Genomic DNA, 23,580 nt, shown 5'->3' on the forward strand with positions numbered 1-23,580 from the left:
GTAGTGTCTTATATGCAACTACAGCATCAAAACTCAAGCACATAGAAAAAATGGCTTTTAAATAGCTTTCCACTGTGGTGACCACCATGTGTGAAAGTGCTTCTTGCAATTTTGTTATAAAGAAAAGAAACACAGGTTAATACATTACATCACAACACAATAAGCTAGTTAGCCACCAAGACATCAGCATACCAGCAATTTCCTTTATTATGCTTATTATAAAGGACAATAATGCATTGAAGCAACATTAAACTGAGATAGTACAATTTTTAAATCTGTTTTTTAATTAATTTATTTTTTTTAAAAATTTGTGGGTTTCTTTTGTTGCTCACGCAGCCATCTTGTAGATGATTCTCATAACACTTGAAGTGTGCCTCCGAAAAACCTCTGTTTAGAGGGACGTGTAGCCCTTACACTTTGCCCTACCCCTACCCAAAGGTTCAATCCCAACACACCCCTTGCTTCTATGGCTTAGCCTTTAGCTCTCCATTTTGCACGTTTACATCTAGGGGAAGGGTATCCCAATTCTTTTTGAGATAGAGGGGTAGGGTGAGGTGTAAGGGCTACAACAGAGGATTTTCAGAGGCATACATCAAACCATGTGCTCAACCAAGAGGGCAAACTCTCTATTTCCTCCCACACAGTCAACGGCAGCACATTACACCTTCACTCCTCCCTTTCTTACCTTTTAAAATTAATACCAGAGACATATACAACACAAATGTGTTCTAGCCTCCCAAAAATAGCTTTACCAGTTTAAAGGGATAGTGCACCCAAAAATGAAAATTCAGCCATTATCTACTCACCCATATGCCGATGGAGGCCCTGGTGAAGTTTTAGAGTCCTCACATCCCTTGCAGAGATCGGCGGGGGGAGCGGCTAGCACACCTAATGGCAGACAGCCCCCCAGACTAATGTCCAAGAGCACAAAATTGAATCCACAAAGTATCTCCATACTGCTCATCAAAAGTTGTTTCGAAAAACGTCATATGAACTCTGTTTTTAGCCTCACTGTAGCCTGTAGCTCTGACTGCTTCTCTGTGCTCCGCGTTCACGTGTGCGCGCCTGCGCGAGACCAGCGAAAGCATGAGCTTTGCTCACCTGTGTTTACGTCACATGACACTTGCACCGCAGGGGGAGACAACGGTAACCACAGTAGCTAAAAGATAATTTGCACTACAGTCTTTTAGCAAAGGACAGCCCAACATGTCTGAAGACTTTGAAATTGAGGAGGAACAGCATTTCTTTGTTGAGCCGTATTTGTTTGAGCCCGAGCATATGGACACGGAACTCAGGCTACTGGACGAAGCAGCCGTTGCAGCTCATGAGCCTCAGCCAGCTGCAGAATACCAGAGTCGAGCACTGGAAAGCTGGTGGTGTAGTTGTTTCAAATGCAAAGCAATGCCAACGGGTGAGGAAAGTCTTTGCTGCTCAGACTGGGAATTGGCGATGCCTGCACTTGAGAATCTGGACATCAGTACTGACGAGACTGCTGCTCTTCAGAGATCGTGCATCACCGATCATCCTGAGCACGCACACGTGAGCGCGGAGCACAGAGAAGCAGTCAGAGCTACAGGCTACAGTGAGGCTAAAAACAGAGTTCAAATGACGTTTTTTGAAAAAACTTTTTATGTCAGGGCTGCAGCACACTTGGATCACTATGGATGAGCAGTATGGAGATACTTTGTGGATTCAATTTTGTGTTCTTGGACGTTAGTCTGGGGCGCCGTCTGCCATTAGGTGTGCTAGCCGCTCCCCCCGCCGATCTCCGCAAGGGATGTGAGGACTCTAAAACTTCACCAGGGCCTCCCTCGGCATATGGGTGAGTAGATAATGGCTGAATTTTCATTTTTGGGTCCACTATCCCTTTAAATGTGAGCTATGTTCAGAGTATTTTCTCAGCTTTACCATCCCATTCAGACATCCCATTCATTATTTTAAGATTTTTTTTTCCCCCATTTGCCCTCAAGCATCAACAAGATGTATGTATGAGCAACAAACACTCAACTGTTTTCTTCTTTGTTACTAAAGATTTAAAAAATTACAATGACAATCATATTATCTTAATTTAATGTTGCTTCAGTGTATCATTTTCGTGCCTGAAGCCCAAGCAAGAAAAATCATTACTCCAGAGGACAACATATTTGTAAGGTCCAGCAAAACTTGTAGTGTCTGTTTACATAAAGGCCAGCATTGACAACTACTGATGACGTATCAGGGTCTTGAATGATTTCAACCTTAACCCCTTGTAACTCTGTCCTAAGGGGCAAGGTGGCACTCAAAAACAAGGGGTGGGAGTAAATATAAGACCTGATTGGGTCTTGATGTGCTGTGTTCACAGTAGGTTGGACATATTCCATCCACTCTGCAGGAACAACAGGTACTCCGATGCGTGGTCAGGTTGTATAACATTATAAAGCTACAGCTGGGGCTTAACCTGTCAACACTGCATTGTGCTAAGCTTTACTGGAAATTGCTGATATTGTGTTTTCACTTCTTTTCCAAGAGGCCTTGTGTTAGCTGGGGAGAGAATTCAGGAGGTGGAGATCTACAGATATATGTGTAAACATGAGTGCATATCTGCATTTCTCTTTGTCTCTGAGCGAGTGCATACTGTACAGTATGTGTTTCTGAGGGAGGTCAGAAAGTTGAACCACGTGACGCGGCGGAGCTCAGCTGATTGCAGCCTCCGAGCAGAGGCTCTAACCACAGGCCCAGCTGTTCCACTGCACCCCAGTGACGCCTCTGATTCTCTTTATGGCAGCGGGCCTAAAGCAACAGCACACAAGGGCCGATGCACTACGAGATTTTCACACTATTTTGTGTGTGTCTCTATTGATCCCTGAAAGAAGAATGCTTTTTTTTCTCGTCTCGCCTTTTCCCCCACAGTCGAGCAGGTCAGATCACGGGGTCAGATACAGATCAGCACCCGCTGGAGTTAAGCAAGGGCTTTGTGTATTGCTAGAGGCCACTTCAAGACAGTAGACTTTTACTGTCATGGTGGCTTGAACTTATTTTAGACACAGTGCCAGATGATTGTGTAAAGTGAGAGGGTAATCTACCATGTGAGTGGTTCTTCCTTCAGTCCAGTCATCAGAAGAAAATGTTGGCATTGTATTGTGTGTTTCTGCAAACTACAAATACGTTATATTTGCACATTTCATACATATATCAATGTTTCAAAGTATGAATGAGTAAATTTGAGCTGACTCTGTCATCAGGAGGTGGAGAGGCCTGTGGATGGAGTGTAACCTCAGCGAGATACCTGCGAAGCATCAGACCCCTATTTAAGACTGACAAACTACTAAACTGGTTGTGATTTAGTGAGTCATCCCTGTGTGAGTGTTTTGTAGTGCACTGTTGCTGCTTTTTCCAGCAGCTTTTTAGGCACTTACACAGGTGTTGTGTAGCAACCAATCGCTGTTTTTCCTACTGCTTATGAGGCACCAGACTGCAGCACTTTGTAGTAATCCATCGCTGTATTTCCAGCATTTGTTTAGGCACCAAACATGGGTGTTTTGTAGCGATCCATAATCGTTTTTCCAGCTGCTTTTGAGGCACCAAACATGGGTGTTTTGAAGCAACTCGTCATTGTATTTCCAGCCACTTTTGAGGCACTAAATGTGGGTGTTTTGTAGCAACTGGTTGCAATTTTGCATTTATGTTCGTGTTGCATCAGTTCATAAATGTAAGAAGTGAGAAGGAGAAAAGTGCAGACAACAAACTCCTTTTCACCCACTTTCACCAGCTCTCTGCCTCCCTGACCTCTCTGTGACTCCTTCACCACTGTCATAGTTATGCTTGTGTATGTGAAACAAGAAGGTTTAGTATTGATTATTACATACTGTCGGTGAGTGGAATGCGTGCGTCCACCGTGTGACCATCAGAGTGTGTGTGTGTGTGTGTGTGTGTGTGTGTGTGTGTGTGTGTGTGTGATTGTAGGAATAAACATAAACTGTTGAACTGATCAGTTAAGGTCACTTTCATACCTTTTAAGTTCACTTGATCCAGACCCAACAAACAAAAATAGTTGTTGTCTATTTCATGTTGACACTGACTTATAATAAATGAAGAGGTGTAAATGTAAAGTTAAATGGGCTGACAGAGAAGACATCCTTTAGACAATTTTGGTGCATCCTGCATCATCAGCGCCACATGGCCCCACAGAGAGAAATCAAAACAGTTTATCCTGGTGACTGACAGCAAGTTTATGGCTTTATTTGTCTTTTCTGTTGTTCGCAAAAGAGGCCACAAAGACAAGCGCTGCCTGCAGCTAGACCTCGTATGTCATAAATGATGGCGGACACCTAGAAAGGGAATAGTAACTGTCAAACAGAAATTTTGACAAATTAAAAGAAGCAGTACCGAAGCCCAAAATATGTGGCCTATTTTTCAACCTCTTTTCGCCATCAACTTGCATTTGTGTTTCCATGGTTGCCACTTCCTTGACATTTCCTACAATTAGCTGATTGGTGGAAGGTGATTTAATGGTAGCTTAGTTTCCCCTTTTCTTCTCTTTGGTACCTACAGTACTGAGTGGCAAATTAAAGGAAAAGGAAAATTGTTGAACACTTTTTGGCACACGCAACTTAGCTTTTGTCCGCATGTACATTTTTAGTCTGGATCCTATGGATTGTTTTATAAATAAGACCCCTGATCTCAACCTAATGTGACACCTTTGAAAGATTTTGGACCAATATGTTCGACAGGGGCATCTACCACCATCACTGAAACACCAAATAAGGGAATATCCTCTGGAAGAAAGGTGTTCATCCCTCCAGTCAAGTTCAGAGACTTGTGGAATCAATGCCAAGGAGCGTTGTAGCTGTTGTGGCAGCATGTGGTGGCCCAACACCTCTCTGTGACACTTGATGTTTTCCTTTAATTTGTCCCCAGTTTGTATGTGGGTATGTGTGTGTCAGTACCACCTACTGTAACACTAACCTTGCATTGCCTGACCTCAACATAGCCCAAGAAAAATATTTAATTCGCCACGCTTTAAGGCTCCACTACAGGCCCGGCTCTCCGACACACGCGAGTGGATGACATGCTAATTATTACTTTAGAGGGGTGTGTGAATTGCTGTCTGCGCATGCACGGGGCTAAGGGAGAAAGAGAGGGATGAGTTATCTGTGCCAGACAGGAGGAGGGTGAGGTGGTGTTGGGGGGAGTATGGAGGAAGAAAGGGAGGAGGGGGGATATCACTAAGCTCCATTTGAAATTGGGATTATCCCCGTCAGAGTCCCCTTGCACTCTCTCTCTCTCTCTCTCTCTCTCTCTCTCTCTCTCTCTCTCTCTCTCTGGCATTCCTGGGAGGCTTCGGAGCTCAGGCACGGTTCTTCAATAGAAATGAAAAAGAGACTGCTGCATCAAGGAGATAATTGTCAAAGTGCTGGCGGTGTGCAGTGGGAACTGCTCACCAGCCACAGCCTGTGCCCCACAGACCCCCAAACCCTGACACCCACTCGTATACCCACTCCCCCTCAACCGCCATCTTCGCCTGCCAAGGGACTAACCCAGAGAGACAGATTAAAACAACCACGGACTTTTGAAGTGGCTCTCCCCCTCCTCTGTATCTGATGCCTCTCTTTAACAGCCACTGTTCCCTGCCTTGGTCTTTTCCTCTCTACATCCATTAGTGTCTTCTGTGTAACGCGATCAGAGACACAGAAAGCGGCGGTGCCACCCATTGCAGCCTTGCTGAGTAGCTCTGCAGGGACGTGTAACACCGCACCATTACTAGTACTTTGTGTTGCAAAAGAATGCAGGAGGCATCTTTATGATTGTGCAAGGCACTTGCACACACTGCTACAATTGTAAGCCTCAGGTCTCACTCGCACATTTATACAGCCGTGAGTGTAAATGAAACAGCATTAACAACAGTTTACTGAGGAGCGTGTGTTTTTAATTGGGTCTCCTGTTGTGAAACACACAGCTACTGGCAGTGCAGAAGTACAACACTCTTTTGTTATGGATCATTTGGGGGAATCGCATGCAACTTTTTGAGTAATTTGCAGGCTCAAATATGGCCACACAAGATGCATTTGTTATTAGTTTGGAGTGATATGGTCTAACAAGCACCAGATCTGTGTCTCTTAGACCACCGTTTGTTTCTTAAACTTTATATTAGACATGGTGCTTTTGGCGTGCGGTCTTTGAAACTCTCACAAGAAAAACAGTGGATTTCCCGTGAGGTGTTTGATGGAGCACAGGTCACGATTTACTCTGTGAGGTTTCTTTCCAACAAGCCTGCCCTGTCTGTCTTGAGTGAAACCGCTCATTCACAGCCGCATCGCTGCTGTAGGTTTTCTCTGGAATTCTTCACACCCCAGCCCAGAGGCGTGGTGCAGGGCAGGGCTGCTGTCTGTCTCCCACTTTTTTTTTGATGCCACTCTGAAGTGCAATCTAAGTCCGTCAGGAGCAGGATGCCGGGTTTCCTGTCGAGGGAGAAAACAGAAGTGCTCATGGAGGCTCGTAAAGGCAGCAGTGCCTGCACTGCTAAGGGGGGTTAGGCTCTCCATTTAAAAGGCATTTAAATCTGTTAGGTAGGATTATGAGCACTGGAAACGGCTGTGTAAACAACATGTGAAAATAAACTATCTCGCTTTGAGGGATTTTTCTTTGGGTTTTTGCGGACCCTCTCTGATATCTGAGCTTAAACAGATATGAGTCTCACACACACAGCAGTTTGACACAGTTATTTCCTGTGATGTTAACAATAAAGGGAAATGTTTCTGCTTGAACTTAATTGTGTGACTTGCTTATTTAAAAATCAGATTTCTCATGTGTTTCATGTAGAAGTTAAGATAAGAATGGAGCTGCTGCATCTGTGAATATAAAGTGGGAGCGGGCGGCACAGTATGCTGGAATAGGCCCTGGAGCCAAGATAGAAATCAGCTGAAAACAGCTTTCTCATGTGCTGCAGTCTGCAAGATTCATGCAACATAGTTTGTAACACTGCAACAAGGAAAATGTACTTATTGAAAGATTGGATGCCCCTCTTAAAGGAACACTTTACCCCCCAAATTATCCTTTTTATATCAGTTACTCACCCAATGTTATGTTGAATTTGTGAGGAAAACTTTGTTTTTTCTCACATGCCTCCATGGTGAATGAAGAATCCAAAAACTGAGAAAATTCTTATTGCATTGAAGTCCATCGGGGTCCAGGTTTAACAACAGCAAAACTATATCAAAACATCCATTTACAAACTCTCACACAGCTCTCAGTACTGCCCAAACACATGCTATTTGCTAAAAACATTTTAAAACTGAACTGAAAGTGAAACTTATCAATGCCAGACTCCATTGACAAAAACGGTAATTTTACCTCGCTGAACACAGGAGCTGCTGGTCAACCACTGCCTTGAATGGCAGTTTGTTTGTGTTGTTTTTTGACTTTGATGTTTTAATAAGGGTTAGTTTAGATTCACCAAAGTCTCACCAGAACACAAACAAACTAACTGAGCGAGGCAGCGGTAGACCAGCAACTCCTGTGTTCTGGCTTTGAAGAGATCATAGATAAATTTCACTTTCAGTTCAGTTCCCCATCAGAAAGGGCTGTCTGTTTGGAGAGTAATGAGCATTTGGCTGGATAAATGTAATCTTGAGACTTGTTGGCTATCAGTCTCACAACCATAAGCATCAAGTTTACAAACTCTCACACAACTCATGCAGTATAATCCAAGTCTCATTTACAGTATCCTTATCTCTATAAACAGATATCTGCATGTATTTGCAGATAACTATAGGCAACGGGACAAGATTTTCATATCTGAAGTGTAGTCCCTGTAGTCCAAGTACTATTGACCAATCATGTTTGAGTGGCAGGTAGACAGTCCGTTTGGAGAGATAGAACAAAATCTTGGAACCTATCAGCTATCGTCTGACGATGAGATAGCTTTATACTAGTTTTTTTTTTTTAGAAAAAAAATCAGCATTCATATGCAGATATGTGGTCATGGAGATAAACCTAAATGACTGGCGTGCAGAAGAGGAAGTCTTAGCCCAAATATCTGCCTAGATCATCAGATAACCCCAAAATATTGGCCCTTGCCCCAAGATGATTATCGCCCTTAGCCTGATAGCTGATTGGTCCCAAGATTGTATTTATCTAGTTGCATGCTTAGCACTTCCAAAACAGACAGCCCTCTCTGACAGGGAACTGAACTGAAAGCAAAACATATCTATGCTCTCTCCAGCACCTGACTAAATTGACAAAAATAGTAATTGTTACTTTGCTGAACACAGGAGCTGCTGGTCAATCAGTTAGTTTGTGTTATTGTGTGACTTTGGTGTTTTAAAAGGTTAGGTTGGCTTAACCAAATAACACAATAACACAAACAAACTGCCAGTCAAGGCCAGCAGCTCCTGTGTTCAGTGAGGTAAAATTATTTTTTTGTCAATGGAGTCATTGATAAGTTTCACTTTCAGTTCAGTTTTAAATATGCTTTTAGCAAATAGCATGTGTTTGGGCAGTACTGAGACTTGTGTGAGAGTAAATGTAAATGGATGTTTAGATATAGTTTTGCTGTTGTTAAACATGGACTCATATGACTTCACTTTATGACTTTCACATTAAGAATTTTCTCAGTTTTTGGATTCTTCGTTCACCATGGAGGCATGCGAGAATAACAACATTTTCTTCATTAATTCAACATAACACCGGGTGAGTAAATGATACACAATTGATCATTTGGGTGCTGAAGTGTTGCTTTAAAAAACAACAACTGAGAACTGGCATCCTCTGCATTGCATATTTTCCCTAACTGGGTCACATTTTTACAAAAAAAATCTCCTGAATTGATGTACAGCATATCACACAAACACAACAGATGTTCTTGTTGTGCAAACTGAGGCAAAGCTTTCCAAGTTGGACAGCAGTTGATTGGCAGTGATCATTTTCAGCACAGGCCCCATGGTATTGTTTGAGTTTGGGCTTCCACTTGGCATAAGCACGGTTTAATTAGTTTGTGGTAATTAGACCTTATCTTGGTTTATTTGACAATGATTTATTAAAACTACCATAAAAAGCACCTTCAGGATGGAAATCTTTTGTAGTGTGCCTTCAGCAGATAAAGAAAGGTTTTCGAGGGGCTCCCAGCTTTAAAAGACTCCGCTCCTCGCGGAGATCCAGCGTTGAGGGACCTTCATAGAATGTTTCTGACAGCTGTTTGGAGACTGTTTGACAGCGTGGAGGTTTGGGGACTCAGGTGCTGTCTCCGCAGATTGGCCTTATCAGCCACGGACAGCGGCGAGGGCCCTGAGACGGGGTTCCCCCCAGCGCTCGGCACATTCACCGGGTGACGAGCGCTGACAGCCAGGCCCAAATCGCATCTCCACACCATCCCTTTCACCCACTCTGTGACTGAATGACTCGGGAGTGCGTGGGCTGGTGTTGGGGGGCGGGGAGGGTGGGGGCTCCCTTGGCAATGATAAATGGGCCACTCGTATGATTTAGCATATTCCTGGGGTGTGTGTATTATTTGCTATAGTGCCTGCGGCGGTCGAAGTGAGAAGTGGTACACTCTGATGTAGTGGCTCTCCATGATAATTGAATTGATGGAGCCCTGGGGGACACTGATTTTTAGTGAATAAAACTGTTTTATTCCTATAACAAGTCACCTCTGACAACACATGCTCCAGTAGACCATAACTGATAAAATACCCTGGTATTTAAACACACTTTTTAAAACATAAATACCTTGTTTGTCTGTATCTGACCCGGTGTTTCACATGTGCACCATGCAGCCAAATCCTCCTCATGTTACACTTTCATTTGAATTGCTGACGAGTACACACAAACAGCCAAGTGGCATGTTTTATTTATGAATGAAGAACCTGCGCAGTGTATTGTGTCCCTGATGTTTGCTTTAGCAGCGAGCCAGAGATCCGCTCCCGGCCCTTTGATTAGGCAAAGAGCTCCAACCGACGGGGGGAGTTTGTGTGTAATGAAGAGATTATTGAGCCCCCTGAACTGTACCCCAAACCCTGCATGAACACAGTTGCACATGGGCAACGTACAGAATCAGATCCACAGTACGCATGCTCTTAACCTGATAACATTGCAGCTCTTCTTTTATAGGAGACAGCATTGCGGGCACAACAAGGAGAGGCAGAGGTCTCTAATTAATTTAGAGTCCTCTGTGGATGTTGGAGGGTATCAGGGGGGTTCGAGTCTGCTAGTAATTCAGCTCGGATGAATACCATTACCATCTAATGCTGTCCAATTACAGAGGCATGGTTCATTCTAGGTTCCACTGCAACTAATACAATTTTAGTCGATATAGAAGTAGAGGAAGGGAGTGTATGTAGGATATAACACATATCTCTTTTATCCCGTTTTTTTAATCTAGCATCTTGAAATCAATGGCAGCCCATTCAATCTCAGCTTTACATGCTGGTGATAAATTCTGCCATATCTAGATGGATACATTTTTTTATCAAGCAGGAAATGAAAGCAGCCCAGCCTGCGACAGAGGTCAAATTTAATCCTGAACCACCCAATATGGGCTTGTTTCAGATATATGGCTCAGTAGATCAGTATAAAATCCTGCCTGGGCCATTTTATAGATTACTCTGCCTATTCCATTTGATATATATATATATATATATATATATATATATATATATATATATTTTTTTTTTTTTTTTTTTAAACTCCAACCTGTATTGTTTGTTAGAGCTTTGGTCAAGGTGGAGTTTTAGTCCAGGAAAATGTTGCCCTCCACAGGACAAACAAGGTAGTGCATCTAATTCAATGGGGGTCAGTTAAGAGAGGGGATTATCTCCTCACTCATTGGATTAACTGGAGTAAATGTTCTCACTGAAAGTTGCCGAGCATGTTTTCATCACATCCCATCTCAGCGCTGACTTTGAGATATCTTCCCAGGGCATTGCTTAAGGCTTATTAAAGAATATGCTTTCAATTACCACAAAAAGAAGTTGACAATAAACATTTCAACCCAGAAGAAGTGTAATGTATTGCTGGGGATTTCTGGCCACATAAAGATATGGTAATGTTTGATTTAATGGCCTCAGGCCTTGTTAAATCACCGAAATTATATATTCAACAAAAGCAATGGAGGGCTTTTTTACTACAATGTGAGTCATAAATCCTGCGTTGTTATTGAGGTTGTTGGCAAGACTGTGTCAGCAGACACACAGTGGTCGGTGGTTTATGCCGGGGGGGCATTAGTAAGGCCATGTGGGCAACAAAAAAATCAGGACTAAAGCTACCGTGCTTTTGTGAGAATCCAGGCAAACTTAAACAATACTGTACACATTAATACATGTGGTGCTGCACAGAAAAGCCCTTTGTGCTTGTTTGCATTGAGGTGAAAATCAGCTAAACTGGTGGATGCTGGAGGTTGCTCTTGTAATTAGCAGCTTTTTGTTGCCTTTATGTTTGTATTATTGAGAACACATTTCCACCCGTAAGGAAAACATCTTTGCCATGTAAGTAAATATTGTTAGTATGCATTCAGAGTGCTGTAGGAATGAAATCCTTTATGTTTCTTCATCTCTTTGCCCATTTTTTCCTCAAAGGTACAATTCATCACAGAATCAAAAGTACCTTTTTTTTTTTTTTTTTTTTTTTTTAATATATACTTTATTAATCCCCCTGAGGGGAAATTCAATTTATCACTCTGTTGTCAATTACACATAGGTCCGAACACACACATGCACAAACTGGACCTATACATGCACTAAGTGGAGAGATGTCAGAGTGGGCTGCCCATGACAGGCGCTCTGAGCGGTTGGGGGGTTTGGTGCCTTGCTCAGGGGCACCTCGGCAGTGCCCAGGAGGTGAACCGGCACCTCTCCAGCTACCAGTCCACGCGCCATATTTTTGGTCCGGACGTGGATATGTATATCTATATATCTATATATATATATATATATATATATACACATATTTTTCCTTTTAGCTGTGATGCTATTTATCAGTCTAGATTGTTTTGGTGTGAGTATCAGTGTGTTGGAGATATCAGCTGTAGCGATATCTGTCTTCTCTCCAATATAATGGAACTATATGGCACTCAGCTTGTGGTGCTCAAAGTACGAAATAAATACATTTAAAAAAAAATCAACAGCAGTGTATCTTTCTAGAAATTATGACGCAGTTACTCAAATCTTTTGTATTCATTTTGTGTCTTCTTATGGTTGTTTTGAGTCTCTTTGTGGTTGTTTTGCTCATCCTATTTTGTACTTATTTTGTGTATTCTTACGGTTGCTTTGACTGTCTTTGTGGTTGTTTTGCCCATTTTTGTAGTCATTTTATGTCTTCTTATGGTTGTTTGAGTCTCTTTGTAGTGATTTTGTGTCTTCTTACTGTTGTTTTGAGTCTCTTTGTGGTTGCTTTGCCCATTTTTTTTGTTATTTTGTGTCTTTTTGCAGTTCCTTTTCATCTCTTAGTGGTCTCTTTGTGTCTCTTTGTGGTCATTTTGAGTTTATAACATGTTAATTTTGGATGAGATTTTGCAGGTGAAGGCAAGGGGCCCCAAAGGCTTTTTGGGTTTAGGGGGGGTCTGGTGTTAATTTTAGACCCAAGTAGCAAGGTCATGATTTCTGGAAAGAGACACTGCTGTTAAATGTTTCTGGTATATTGTGTATTTAGGTGAGTGCCATCTAGTTCTATTATACTGGGGAAAAGGCAGACATCTCTATCCCTCTTCAACTCACATCAAAACATCTAGATAGATAAATAGCACTCCAGGTAAGAGAAAAATACTTGATTTTGGGGTGGACTGTCCCTTTTAAAAGAAATGATGAAGACCCAGAAGATCATTGGTTTTGCTCCAAATATATAGGCTCAGCTGTTGGCAGGGGGATGCACCACTTTATGCCTCTGTACGGCTGGATTTACAGCCGCTATTACTCTTGACAGGGATAGCCTCCCTGTTGTGTAAAGAGCCGCTCAGCATAGTAGCCATGAATTTATGGCCACAGTGAGGGGCAGAACTGGTTTTAATGGTGACTCGGGTTTAATATTCTCTCTCACCCAGTTGCAATCTGCTTTTGTGACAGAATCCCTGCCAAGGAGCAGTTAACTGTAATGGAATATGATTGTTCCTTGGTTGCATTCGAGACAGTTTGGTCACAGTATAAATGGCAGTGTTCTTCCGACTTGTTTTGACATTTTTCTTAGGAGTTTGATTTTATTTTCTAGCTTTAAATCATGGTTCACATGTTGATAAGCAAAAAAAGACATCTTGAGGATTTTTCAGTCAGTATTCCTTCCCTCCACTAGATGTCCTCATAATGCTTGTGTGTGGGAAGCACTTCTCTGTAGGCTAACGCTGAATATTGACACCATGATTGGTGCATTACATGGAGAGGAGGACTTAAAGACGAGCCCTCGAGTCAGAAGAATCATATGGATTCTGTATTGTCTGCTGAAGAGGCATCACAGAGTTTTTTACAGTCTGGAGAGACATATTCATTTTCTGTGAGTCACTGATCTCACCTTTCAAGGCAGATGATGATACATAATCTTTTACCAAGGGCTGACAGGATAATCCTCAGCTAAATTTATAGCCAGAGAATGACATTACAATGACTTAGATGAAAATGTCTACTCTTTGTGAAGCCAAACAAATGAGATGAAGTGCAATTTCATATGTCTTACTCAGCAATAACTGCATCATGGTTTGCAAAAGAGGCAACCCAGTTGCTCTCTTTCACCTTCAACCAGTTATTTTACATCTTCAGCTGAGATCCCTGACAAGACAGTGACAGATGGATGATCACTTAAACCTTCAGCCAAGGAAAATGGAGCCAATTGCTTTGTCATAAATTGTCAGCAGCAGAGGATGCCAGGCTTTGTGTAGAGACTGTGAGACTAAGAGAATGTCAGCTGAAAATCCTCAGCCCTCGCTGCTAGCGGTTGCTCAAAGCTCCTCCGCACTCAAAAACCTCACTCGCGGTGCCAAATTTTTCCTCTCCTCGAGAAGGGAGCGTGCCAGCACAGGGCCACAGTCTTTGAAGTTGGGTTTGAGGCGAGGACGATTCTCTCTTTCGGGAGCAGGTGGCTGAGGCCATCAGACTGAGAAGAATCCAATTAAAAAGTGGGGGAAAAAAGAGCTTTCATTTTGGAATTGTCTCTGGTGAGGAAGGGGACAGATAAAAATGGTTATGTGATCTGTGGAGACCTTGCACATCACACACTTTGAAAGTTCGTCATGAGGATGATAGGGCTGATTCACACTTAACCAAGAGTCAGAGAAAATGTCCACAAAATTTAAAGGTTCTGTATTTTAACTTTTTACCAATATTAATATTTTTTATTGCCAATGGGTGAACAGGTTGTGATGTAACTTAAAAACTGAAACTTTCCCCAACCTGCCCGGTTGCCTCTAGCACCCTGTGGACTGAATTCTATGTCAAGAACTCGGGCTAAATTTTCAACACATTCTCACTCCGACCTCGTCACATATTGACATTTGGACATTGACTTTCGACGTTCACATACGCCGTGTCAAGTTCTGCCTGTTACATGCATTGTCTTCTTTCAAAATACACTTCGCTTTTCACAGGGAATCTCTTTCAAAAAAGAGACTTCATTCAAACTTTCACCACTGTAACACTTGTTCTTGTCCTGCCGTGTTTTCCCCTGATGCCGCCAGCTGTCATTAAACTATAACAGCAACCAGCGATCAGCACCGTCTGACGTCACTGCCCAAGCGCCAAATTTTGATGACTTCAGAGTGAGACCGGGTTGAAATATTTCCTGGAAAATCCAAAGGATGTAATGTTGCCCTTTTTACCTCGGCTACAGCACTAACAGCAATGTTGCAGAGTATACCCAGACGTGCAAGGTATATCCATCTCTTTTTTGGTCGTTTATGGTTACCCACCTATCAGCCAAAAAGAGATGGGTATACCCTGCATGTCTGGGTATGACACGGTGTCCCAGAACATCAACAACCAAGGCACCCAGGGTACCTTTCACATTGCATCTGGACATGGAAGGTCCATGGCCAAATGTCAATATGTGACGAAGTCGGAGTGAAAATGTGTTGGCTTGCTTTAAAGGGACTTTCCTGCTCCTTATATTTTGTTGTTACTGGCGGCATTTCAAAATGACGCAGTCTGGCAACGTTATGACCTTAGGCTGCTCCAGTGGTGTATAATATTGCCACAAAAGGTACCTTTGTGCTTTGGTGTCTGACGCCAAAATCACTGACCAAGCAGCGATATTTGACGAGTGGGAATGAGATGGGGCTGGATTGAAATCTATTTTCCAGCATCCTCAGTCTATCATGGTCAGTCTTGTGTTTGTCACTGTATTGGCCTATTCGTACGAGCCTAAGCAACAGGATGCTGACTGCAGTTAATTTAACGGCCTCAAAGAGAGGCATCACTTATCACAAGGATTTTCACAAAGTTCCACACAGAACCTTAAAAAACAGCACTTAAATGAGGTGAAAAAGTATGTAAGAAGAAATGAAAAGCAAGACGGTGTTTTATGTTATTGAACTTCAATTTTGCACCTTTGTTGAACCTCTTCAGTTCTGTCTGCCTCTCACTTATGAGCTCAAGCTTCTGAATTCAAAATATATCAAATCGTAAGTCAAGTGAGGTCATATTTACTCATAAAAAACAACTTTTTTGCAAAGTTACCAAGCAGCAACATTGTAAAAAAGAAATTAAACATGCAAAAGCAAAGGAAGTTTGTGTGTGGGGGGAAGATAAGAGGGACAGCTGCTGTTGTGGTAAGCTATTCATAGTCATTGTACCATTGGTGCGCATCTTGTGAGTAGGGAAAGTGTGAAGGCACGGGACCTTGATGCCGTTTAATTTGGCAGCACTGAAATGAAATGAGAAGTAAGAGAAAGATTGAGGTGTGCGAAAGCAGGCTGTTGCTTGACATTTAGTGTGAACTTTCTGTCACAGCAAGAGAAGGAAGGGGAGGTTCATTAAGAACATTTCAAAGTAACAACAAACTGTGGAAGTAATGCTGCTTAAATGTCATCATGCCCTTATTATCTTATTTTCTTTGTTGGATATTAGACAAGAGGATGTTTGTTGACTTTCTATCATCATGATGTTGAAACATTCTGCTTTCACTTTTTTTCTCCAAGGAGAGTCAGGAGCAAAAATGCCATCCCTTGAGCTGTTTAGGATTCAGGGACTTAGACTCAAGGACCATAAATATAGCACATATGACTTTAGGATGATGAGGGATGATCTTTTGAGCCTTTAGACCACACACCACTGGGAGATAACAGTTCTTATTTTGTGTCCACAGCGAGAAAAGCTGATCCACGAGCTAGAGGAAGAGCGACGCCTGCGACTGGAGAGTGAGAAGCGTCTCCGGGAAGTGACAGAGGAGTCAGAGCTGGGACGGGCGCAGATGGTTTCACTGCAGCAGCAATTCACCAGGTAAAAGAGCGTGTGTGTTTGACATTACTGAAGGCCTGCAGCAAGCCTTAAATCTTGTTTTCCACTTGTAGGAGACTTGTTGCTTAGTTGTTTTTAATATGATATTGAGGATCATCTTATCCAGTATATGCAGGTCACGGAATTTCACAATCGTATTGTCCAGGCCTGAAAAAGTTATGGTATTAGTAAAATAAATCATTGAAAGTTTTGGAACAGTAATGGAATTTTGTTGTATGTGATGACATTGTTACAGTAACTTTCCTTGGATAACCTTCCCTGTAATATAACATGATGGCAAATTTATTTTCTGCAGCTGTAGCTGCTGTTTTTCACATAACACCAGCACACAACAGAGCACCATAAGCAAAACACAACACAACCCCTACGCATCAAGCAACATTATTTAAAATCTTAATTGAGGTTGGCACAGATAATTTTGGTAAAAAAAACTGGGCAAGTGGGGCAAGAAAAAAAAATGTGTATATATATATATATATATATATATATATACAGTACAGGCCAAACGTTTGGACACACCTTCTCATTCAATGCGTTTTCTTTATTTTCATGACTATTTACATTGTAGATTCTCACTGAAGGCATCAAAACTATGAATGAACACATGTGGAGTTATGTACTTAACAAAAAAAGGTGAAATAACTGAAAACATGTTTTATATTCTAGTTTCTTCAAAATAGCCACCCTTTGCTCTGATTACTGCTTTGCACACTCTTGGCATTCTCTCCATGAGCTTCAAGAGGTAGTCACCTGAAATGGTTTTCCAACAGTCTTGAAGGAGTTCCCAGAGGTGTTTAGCACTTGTTGGCCCCTTTGCCTTCACTCTGCGGTCCAGCTCACCCCAAACCATCTCAATTGGGTTCAGGTCCGGTAACTGTGGAGGCCAGGTCATCTGCCGCAGCATTCCATCACTCTCCTTCTTGGTCAAATAGCCCTTACACAGCCTGGAGGTGTGTTTGGGGTCATTGTCCTGTTGAAAAATAAATGATCGTCCAACTAAACGCAAACCGGATGGGATGGCATGTCGCTGCAGGATGCTGTGGTAGCCATGCTGGTTCAGTGTGCCTTCAATTTTGAATAAATCCCCAACAGTGTCACCAGCAAAACACCCCCACACCATCACACCTCCTCCTCCATGCTTCACAGTGGGAACCAGGCATGTGGAATCCATCCGTTCACCTTTTCTGCGTCTCACAAAGACACGGCGGTTGGAACCAAAGATCTCAAATTTGGACTCATCAGACCAAAGCACAGATTTCCACTGGTCTAATGTCCATTCCTTGTGTTTCTTGGCCCAAACAAATCTCTTCTGCTTGTTGCCTCTCCTTAGCAGTGGTTTCCTAGCAGCTACTTGACCATGAAGGCCTGATTCGCACAGTCTCCTCTTAACAGTTGTTCTAGAGATGGGTCTGCTGCTAAAACTCTGTGTGGCATTCATCTGGTCTCTGATCTGAGCTGCTGTTAACTTGCGATTTCTGAGGCTAGTGACTCGGATGAACTTATCCTCAGAAGCAGAGGTGACTCTTGGTCTTCCTTTCCTGGGTCGGTCCTCATGTGTGCCAGTTTCGTTGTAGCGCTTGATGGTTTTTGCGACGCCACTTGGGGACACATTTAAAGTTTTTGCAATTTTCCGGACTGACTGACCTTCATTTCTTAAAGTAATGATGGCCACTCGTTTTTCTTTAGTTAGCTGATTGGTTCTTGCCATAATATGAATTTTAACAGTTGTCCAATAGGGCTGTCGGCTGTGTATTAACCTGACTTCTGCACAACACAACTGATGGTCCCAACCCCATTGATAAAGCAAGAAATTCCACTAATTAACCCTGATAAGGCACACCTGTGAAGTGGAAACCATTTCAGGTGACTACCTCTTGAAGCTCATGGAGAGAATGCCAAGAGTGTGCAAAGCAGTAATCAGAGCAAAGGGTGGCTATTTTGAAGAAACTAGAATATAAAACATGTTTTCAGTTATTTCACCTTTTTTTGTTAAGTACATAACTCCACATGTGTTCATTCATAGTTCTGATGCCTTCAGTGAGAATCTACAATGTAAATAGTCATGAAAATAAAGAAAACGCATTGAATGAGAAGGTGTGTCCAAACTTTTGGCCTGTACTGTATATGTAGCCTATATATATGTGTGTGTGTGTGTGTGTGTGTGTACATATATATATATATATATATATATATATATATACATATTTTATTTTTTATTTTTTTTATTTTCATGAAAATCCAAAAGATGTGGCATTATGCTTGCTCCTGAATACCTTGTCGCTCTTTAGCGAAGCTACAGTACTAACACTGTGCAGCACTAGCTAACATGAACAAAAGACCGGACACCTTAGTGCTGGGGTTTGAGCTGGCAGAATTCAGGCTGACGCTGACTGAAAATCCACTAATTTATCTAGACTCTCAGGGTTGGTTTGCAAATTACTTTATCAGTAATTGTTATAAAGCAACCAATACCAGATCAATGCAGTGTAACAAAGTTACAGCTAGCTGGCTGGCTAACATGCTAAGGCCCCAATCACACCAAAAACGTGAGGTGCACCGCACTGCCCTTTTTTTTTTTTTTAACCGAATGCCATAAGTTAAAAAACGTTTGCTGCACCTTTTAATTGTTGCCAGGCAACCACCCCCTTCTCCTCATTTTAACCTAATCAATCTACTTTTTTTTTTTTTAAATTTCACAGTAATTAGTGGCTAGGTATGAACAGGAAGAGGGTACTTGCAAATAGTCTGGTGGGCACAGGGACATGAGACCATTAAAACAGAGGGTGGATTATGGGGACTACCACCAGTTGGTCCAGGAGCTTTGCCTCGATGATGTCCCTTTCCAGGCACGTTTTAGGATGACTCAGGGGCAGTTTGACAACCTGCTGTCAATTATAAGGCCTAGCATAATAAAAATGTTGTTTACCACCAGTAAACTTGTTGTCGTGACCACCACAGAAGGCCCGCCTCTCAAATCATCCAATTGGACAATGGGCAAAAAGCTGAAATGACGTGGGGTGCGTGGAGTGTTTTTCAACTAGAGGAGTTCAGAGAGCTCCGGCAAAAATGCCAGGCACCTAGAGCACAGAAACGCAAGGCACATAGCAACACAAAAACAGCGAGCAAAAAGCTTAATTCTCATTCTCACAATCTGCCTCCAGCTGCTAAAACACTTCCTGTGATCGGGGCCTAACTGTAACCTTAGCTACGGTTAGCCAGCTATTGTAAAGCTAGGCAGCATGCAAACTGTTTCTGCCAAAGCCCATGTGCTTGCTTGCACCAAAGGAGTGGGCACCTAAGAAGTGCAAGCGCAAGCAAGAGGATGCTAACTGCAGTTTACGACCTCCGAGAGAGGCGTTACAAAAACAAGAATTTTCTGAAAGTTACATGCAGAACCTTTAAAAGAATTTTCCAGAAAATAAGAATCACTCACACTCACTTTGGGCCATGGTATGAGTCATAAAAATGGACATTCCAAGCTAGAAGTAGATAAAAGCTACGTTTAATTATTCCCCATTGCTCTCTCCTCACATTCATTGTTATCTTTCTACTTTCAGCTAACCAATAAAGGAATAAAAATGCCTTAAATGGCTGAAAACAGATCTAATAAACAATATTAAAAGGTGGAGCAGACAAATCAAAAACAAAAGTTTCTTGGATTCAACTTCCATCTCTTCTCAATAAAAGTTATTGACTTTTGGCAGTGATTTCCTGCAATCAGCACTTTCTCTTTATAACCTTAAGAATCAATATGGTGTTCTGGCACTCGCCATTTCTTCATTTCTTTCTTCTTGCCATTTTGTCTGAGTACTTCAGTGGTATTTCTCCCAGTCACTTGACCTTGTCATCAGCAAAAGATGGGTTGATGCATTGCTTTCGCTTGGAAAGGGAGAACTTCTAAAGCGTGAAGTGCTCAAACAATGCTCTTGTCATAACTTCAGTATAACCTCTAATTCATGAGCTGTTCCTCCGTCTCGCAGCCGCCGAGGTGTGACAGAGTGGGATGGCAAATCAGGAGCTGGAGCCGAGTTGATGCCTTAATTAGGCGATAGGCACTTAGTGCTTTACTTACACAAAAAAAGAAAAAAAAAGAGCCCAGAGGATTTCACATTAACTGCTTATCTTCTCATTAAGTTGGTGGAGAAAATCCTGTACATTTTAATGGTCCCAGTTCTATAGAGCAGACGAGGGCAGAGTCGCCGCCAGGGGTGGAATAAAATATTTAAGAGCCATTCCAAAGATTTTAAATGTTCCATTGATGCCTCTGAATTTAACTCTCAGCTTCATTTTAGAAAAGCAACTCCTTCTGCATCACGTTCATGCAATACAGCTACAACAACAGGCTTTAGAGCTTTTAGCACAGGGATTTGTTTTGGGCATTTTTACTCTTCAATTAGGCTGGAAAAATATAGTTAACAAGATCAAACTCTTGACAATTAAACCTTGTAATGGGCTAACCTCCCACTGATTTAAATATTACCTAACATACATGATCAATAAGGTAAGATTTGATGGAGTTGACGTCTTATGGAGTTGACAACCCAGTCAACATTTGTATTTGGGGCCATAGTAGGTAGAAAATGGGCTGAAAAACGGGCCCTATATGGGATTGTTCATGGGCTCCATGCTGATTACCCACATGGGTTTGATACAGGATTACTCTGGGTGTTAGGTATGTCCCAACCAAGCAAAATATGCAATATCCATCACGGTCCCAGCTTCAAATTCTATGTCAGGACGTCATGGGGACCATGCCACTAGCCTACATAGGTTTCATGCCGGGTTACATTGCTTATTAGGTGGGCCCCAACTAGGCAACATACTCAAGACCCATCTTGCTTCTAGCTTTGAATTCTATGTGAGTGCTACATGGGGACCACATGGGCTGATACTTGGGCTGTAGGTGGGAACAGTTATAAATGTATTAATCTCACAGCAGTTGTAAGAAGAAGCTATTTTGTTTTTCAAAGTTGTTAAGTTCTCTTAATTCTAATCTAAGTATTCATTTTAGTTTTAATTTAGAGGGGCTACAGAGCTCTCCTGCAGCAGCCTGGTCTCATTCCAAACTCGTTAAATACTGCTGCTGATTTTGGCGTCAGAAAATGCACCTTTTGCAGCAGTAAGATACACCACCGGGCGCCTACAGTTTTTAACGTTGCCGCATGAAAGTGTGTCAGTTTAAAATGCTGCAGGTAATAACGTTATATAGGGAGCTGGAAAGTCCTCATAGGGCAGGAAGGGAGGTGGGTTTGTCCAACAAACCCCGGACCTTCACCCAGGAGCTAGCGGTTCACTTCCTTTGTAGATGTTAAGTCACACTATGATGTTTTTCTTCTAAACCTAACCACATGCTTTTTATTGCACAATGAAATAAATGAAAATATGCTCTGTTTTATCAGCGCTGTAAGCTTATTTTGAAACAGACTGTATGCAACCAGTGTGAAGAAACTGTCCATTTCCTGTGAAAACAGAAGTATATTTTGAAAAGACACAATGCATGATACTTAAATGAATATGTATATTTTAAAACAAAGATGAGTATAGCAGTACATTTTTGCCTGGATGTTATCAGTACTCAAGGCTATTTTCTGACATAGGGCAAATTTAAAGTTAAAAAAAATGAAAGCAGATCAAAATGTTTTATAAATCATATTTCTTTTATATCTATAAATCCTTTAAAAATAATGTTGCACTCCAAAAAAATTAGTGTGGCGTAGGGTGGGGGGAATGGGTGACTTATATGAATCCTAAAGAATAAATCTGTCAGCACCAATTGTGTATCTCCAAAATAGCTGCACCTGTCCATGTCTCCAGGGATTTTTACTGTTATACATGTATCTCCCTGTCTGACCTGTGTTGACTCCTCACCAGGAAAAAACAATGATAATATTTTCAGAGTGCATGTCCCTCCTTGGGTTAGACTCTTAAAAGGGGGCGGATGTACTGTAGTGGTGAATTAGTAGATAGTGGAGCAGCAATATGAGAGTCCATGTCTTGCAGCGAGAGGATGCACTGCAGTTCTATTAGAAATATATAAAGCTTATCCCTGATTGGGTCCTGCACAAGTCCCTACAGAGACAGCTGAATTTGTCGCCATGGCAGGGGTCGCCCAGATGGATGATTCTCATTGGATGCCTGGCGAGACTCTGCCTTTGCAATATAGACAAAGATTCCATTATGTCCTCAAAAAAGCGCTTATTGAAGCAGATGACGTTCACCCAACCTCGCCACCTCACTCAGCCGTTGTCATTCCGGTGAAGTTGCTTATGGTCATCATGCTAGATTGTTGTAATTTCGCCGTGTTGTGAATTTTTTTTTTGACTCCTGGGGGGACCTGAGGTTCAGCTGCTTCCCTTCCGCAACTTACAAAGATATCTCCCCTCCACCTCAACACAAACACGCTAACAAGATTTCAGTCTCACTGTCAAAGTCTTAATCTTTGTTTAAGCGTTGCTGAGCGCTTATCTGAATGTGAATGAGGGAAGCGAGCATCTGCGCATGCCGCCGACATGTGTGTGAGTGTGGAGTGTGTTTACCTGGCCCTTCAGTAGTGGATTAACATGCTTACATGGCAGCCAATAATAGGTGGCTCTGTGCCGTGGTAGCAGATGGGACACCAGTGAGGTCACTTTAATTAGCGACTTACAAGCCAGAGAAAAAAAAGAAAAAAGAAAAAGATAACTCGGTCACCAGGCTACTAACAAGTGTGAACCTTTGCTCCTCTTGCATCTGCTGTTTTAGCGACAGGCTTCTGGATATACACCCCACACACATGCACTGCTTCACATGTGTACACACTCACCGTCAACAGTGACAGCAGCTCAGCGAGACCTTCATCCATATCTCCTGATTGATTTCACATTGTATTTGTGGCGCATTAGGGGAATAGAAACCTCAGTTCATCAATGTGTCTTTTGAGGTAACACCCACAAATCATGTTAAGTGGACATCCAATCTTTTAAATAGACTGCAATCTGTTTGACCCCAGGCAACGATTGATTTGCGTATTGCTAATTAATTGAGATTGTGCTTTGAATCATGAGGATGGAAGTCAAATCCGGCTCGTACCAATTTGAATGATGAAAGCCAGCCAAAGCAAAGATATCAAACGTGATGCAAATGAGCGCATTCAATGGATTTTTCAAACCTTGCCAAAAATAGTCAGATTCAACTAAAT

At 42.1% G+C, this 23,580-nt stretch overlaps 1 protein-coding gene across 5 annotated transcripts in view; it reads left to right on the top strand.

The window, feature by feature from the left end:
- Positions 1-23,580, top strand: part of LOC117250035 (nck-associated protein 5-like) — a 253,092-nt gene that overhangs the window by 140,662 nt on the left and 88,850 nt on the right. For all 5 annotated transcript variants that reach the window (XM_078165590.1, XM_078165589.1, XM_033615986.2 and 2 more), the window contains one exon: positions 16,252-16,385. In XM_078165590.1, coding sequence (XP_078021716.1) covers positions 16,252-16,385 — 134 coding nt within the window. The remainder of the gene's footprint in view (positions 1-16,251; positions 16,386-23,580) is intronic.

The sequence above is a fragment of the Epinephelus lanceolatus genome, chromosome 24 (assembly GCF_041903045.1).
Source record: "Epinephelus lanceolatus isolate andai-2023 chromosome 24, ASM4190304v1, whole genome shotgun sequence".
Taxonomy (NCBI): domain Eukaryota; kingdom Metazoa; phylum Chordata; class Actinopteri; order Perciformes; family Serranidae; genus Epinephelus; species Epinephelus lanceolatus.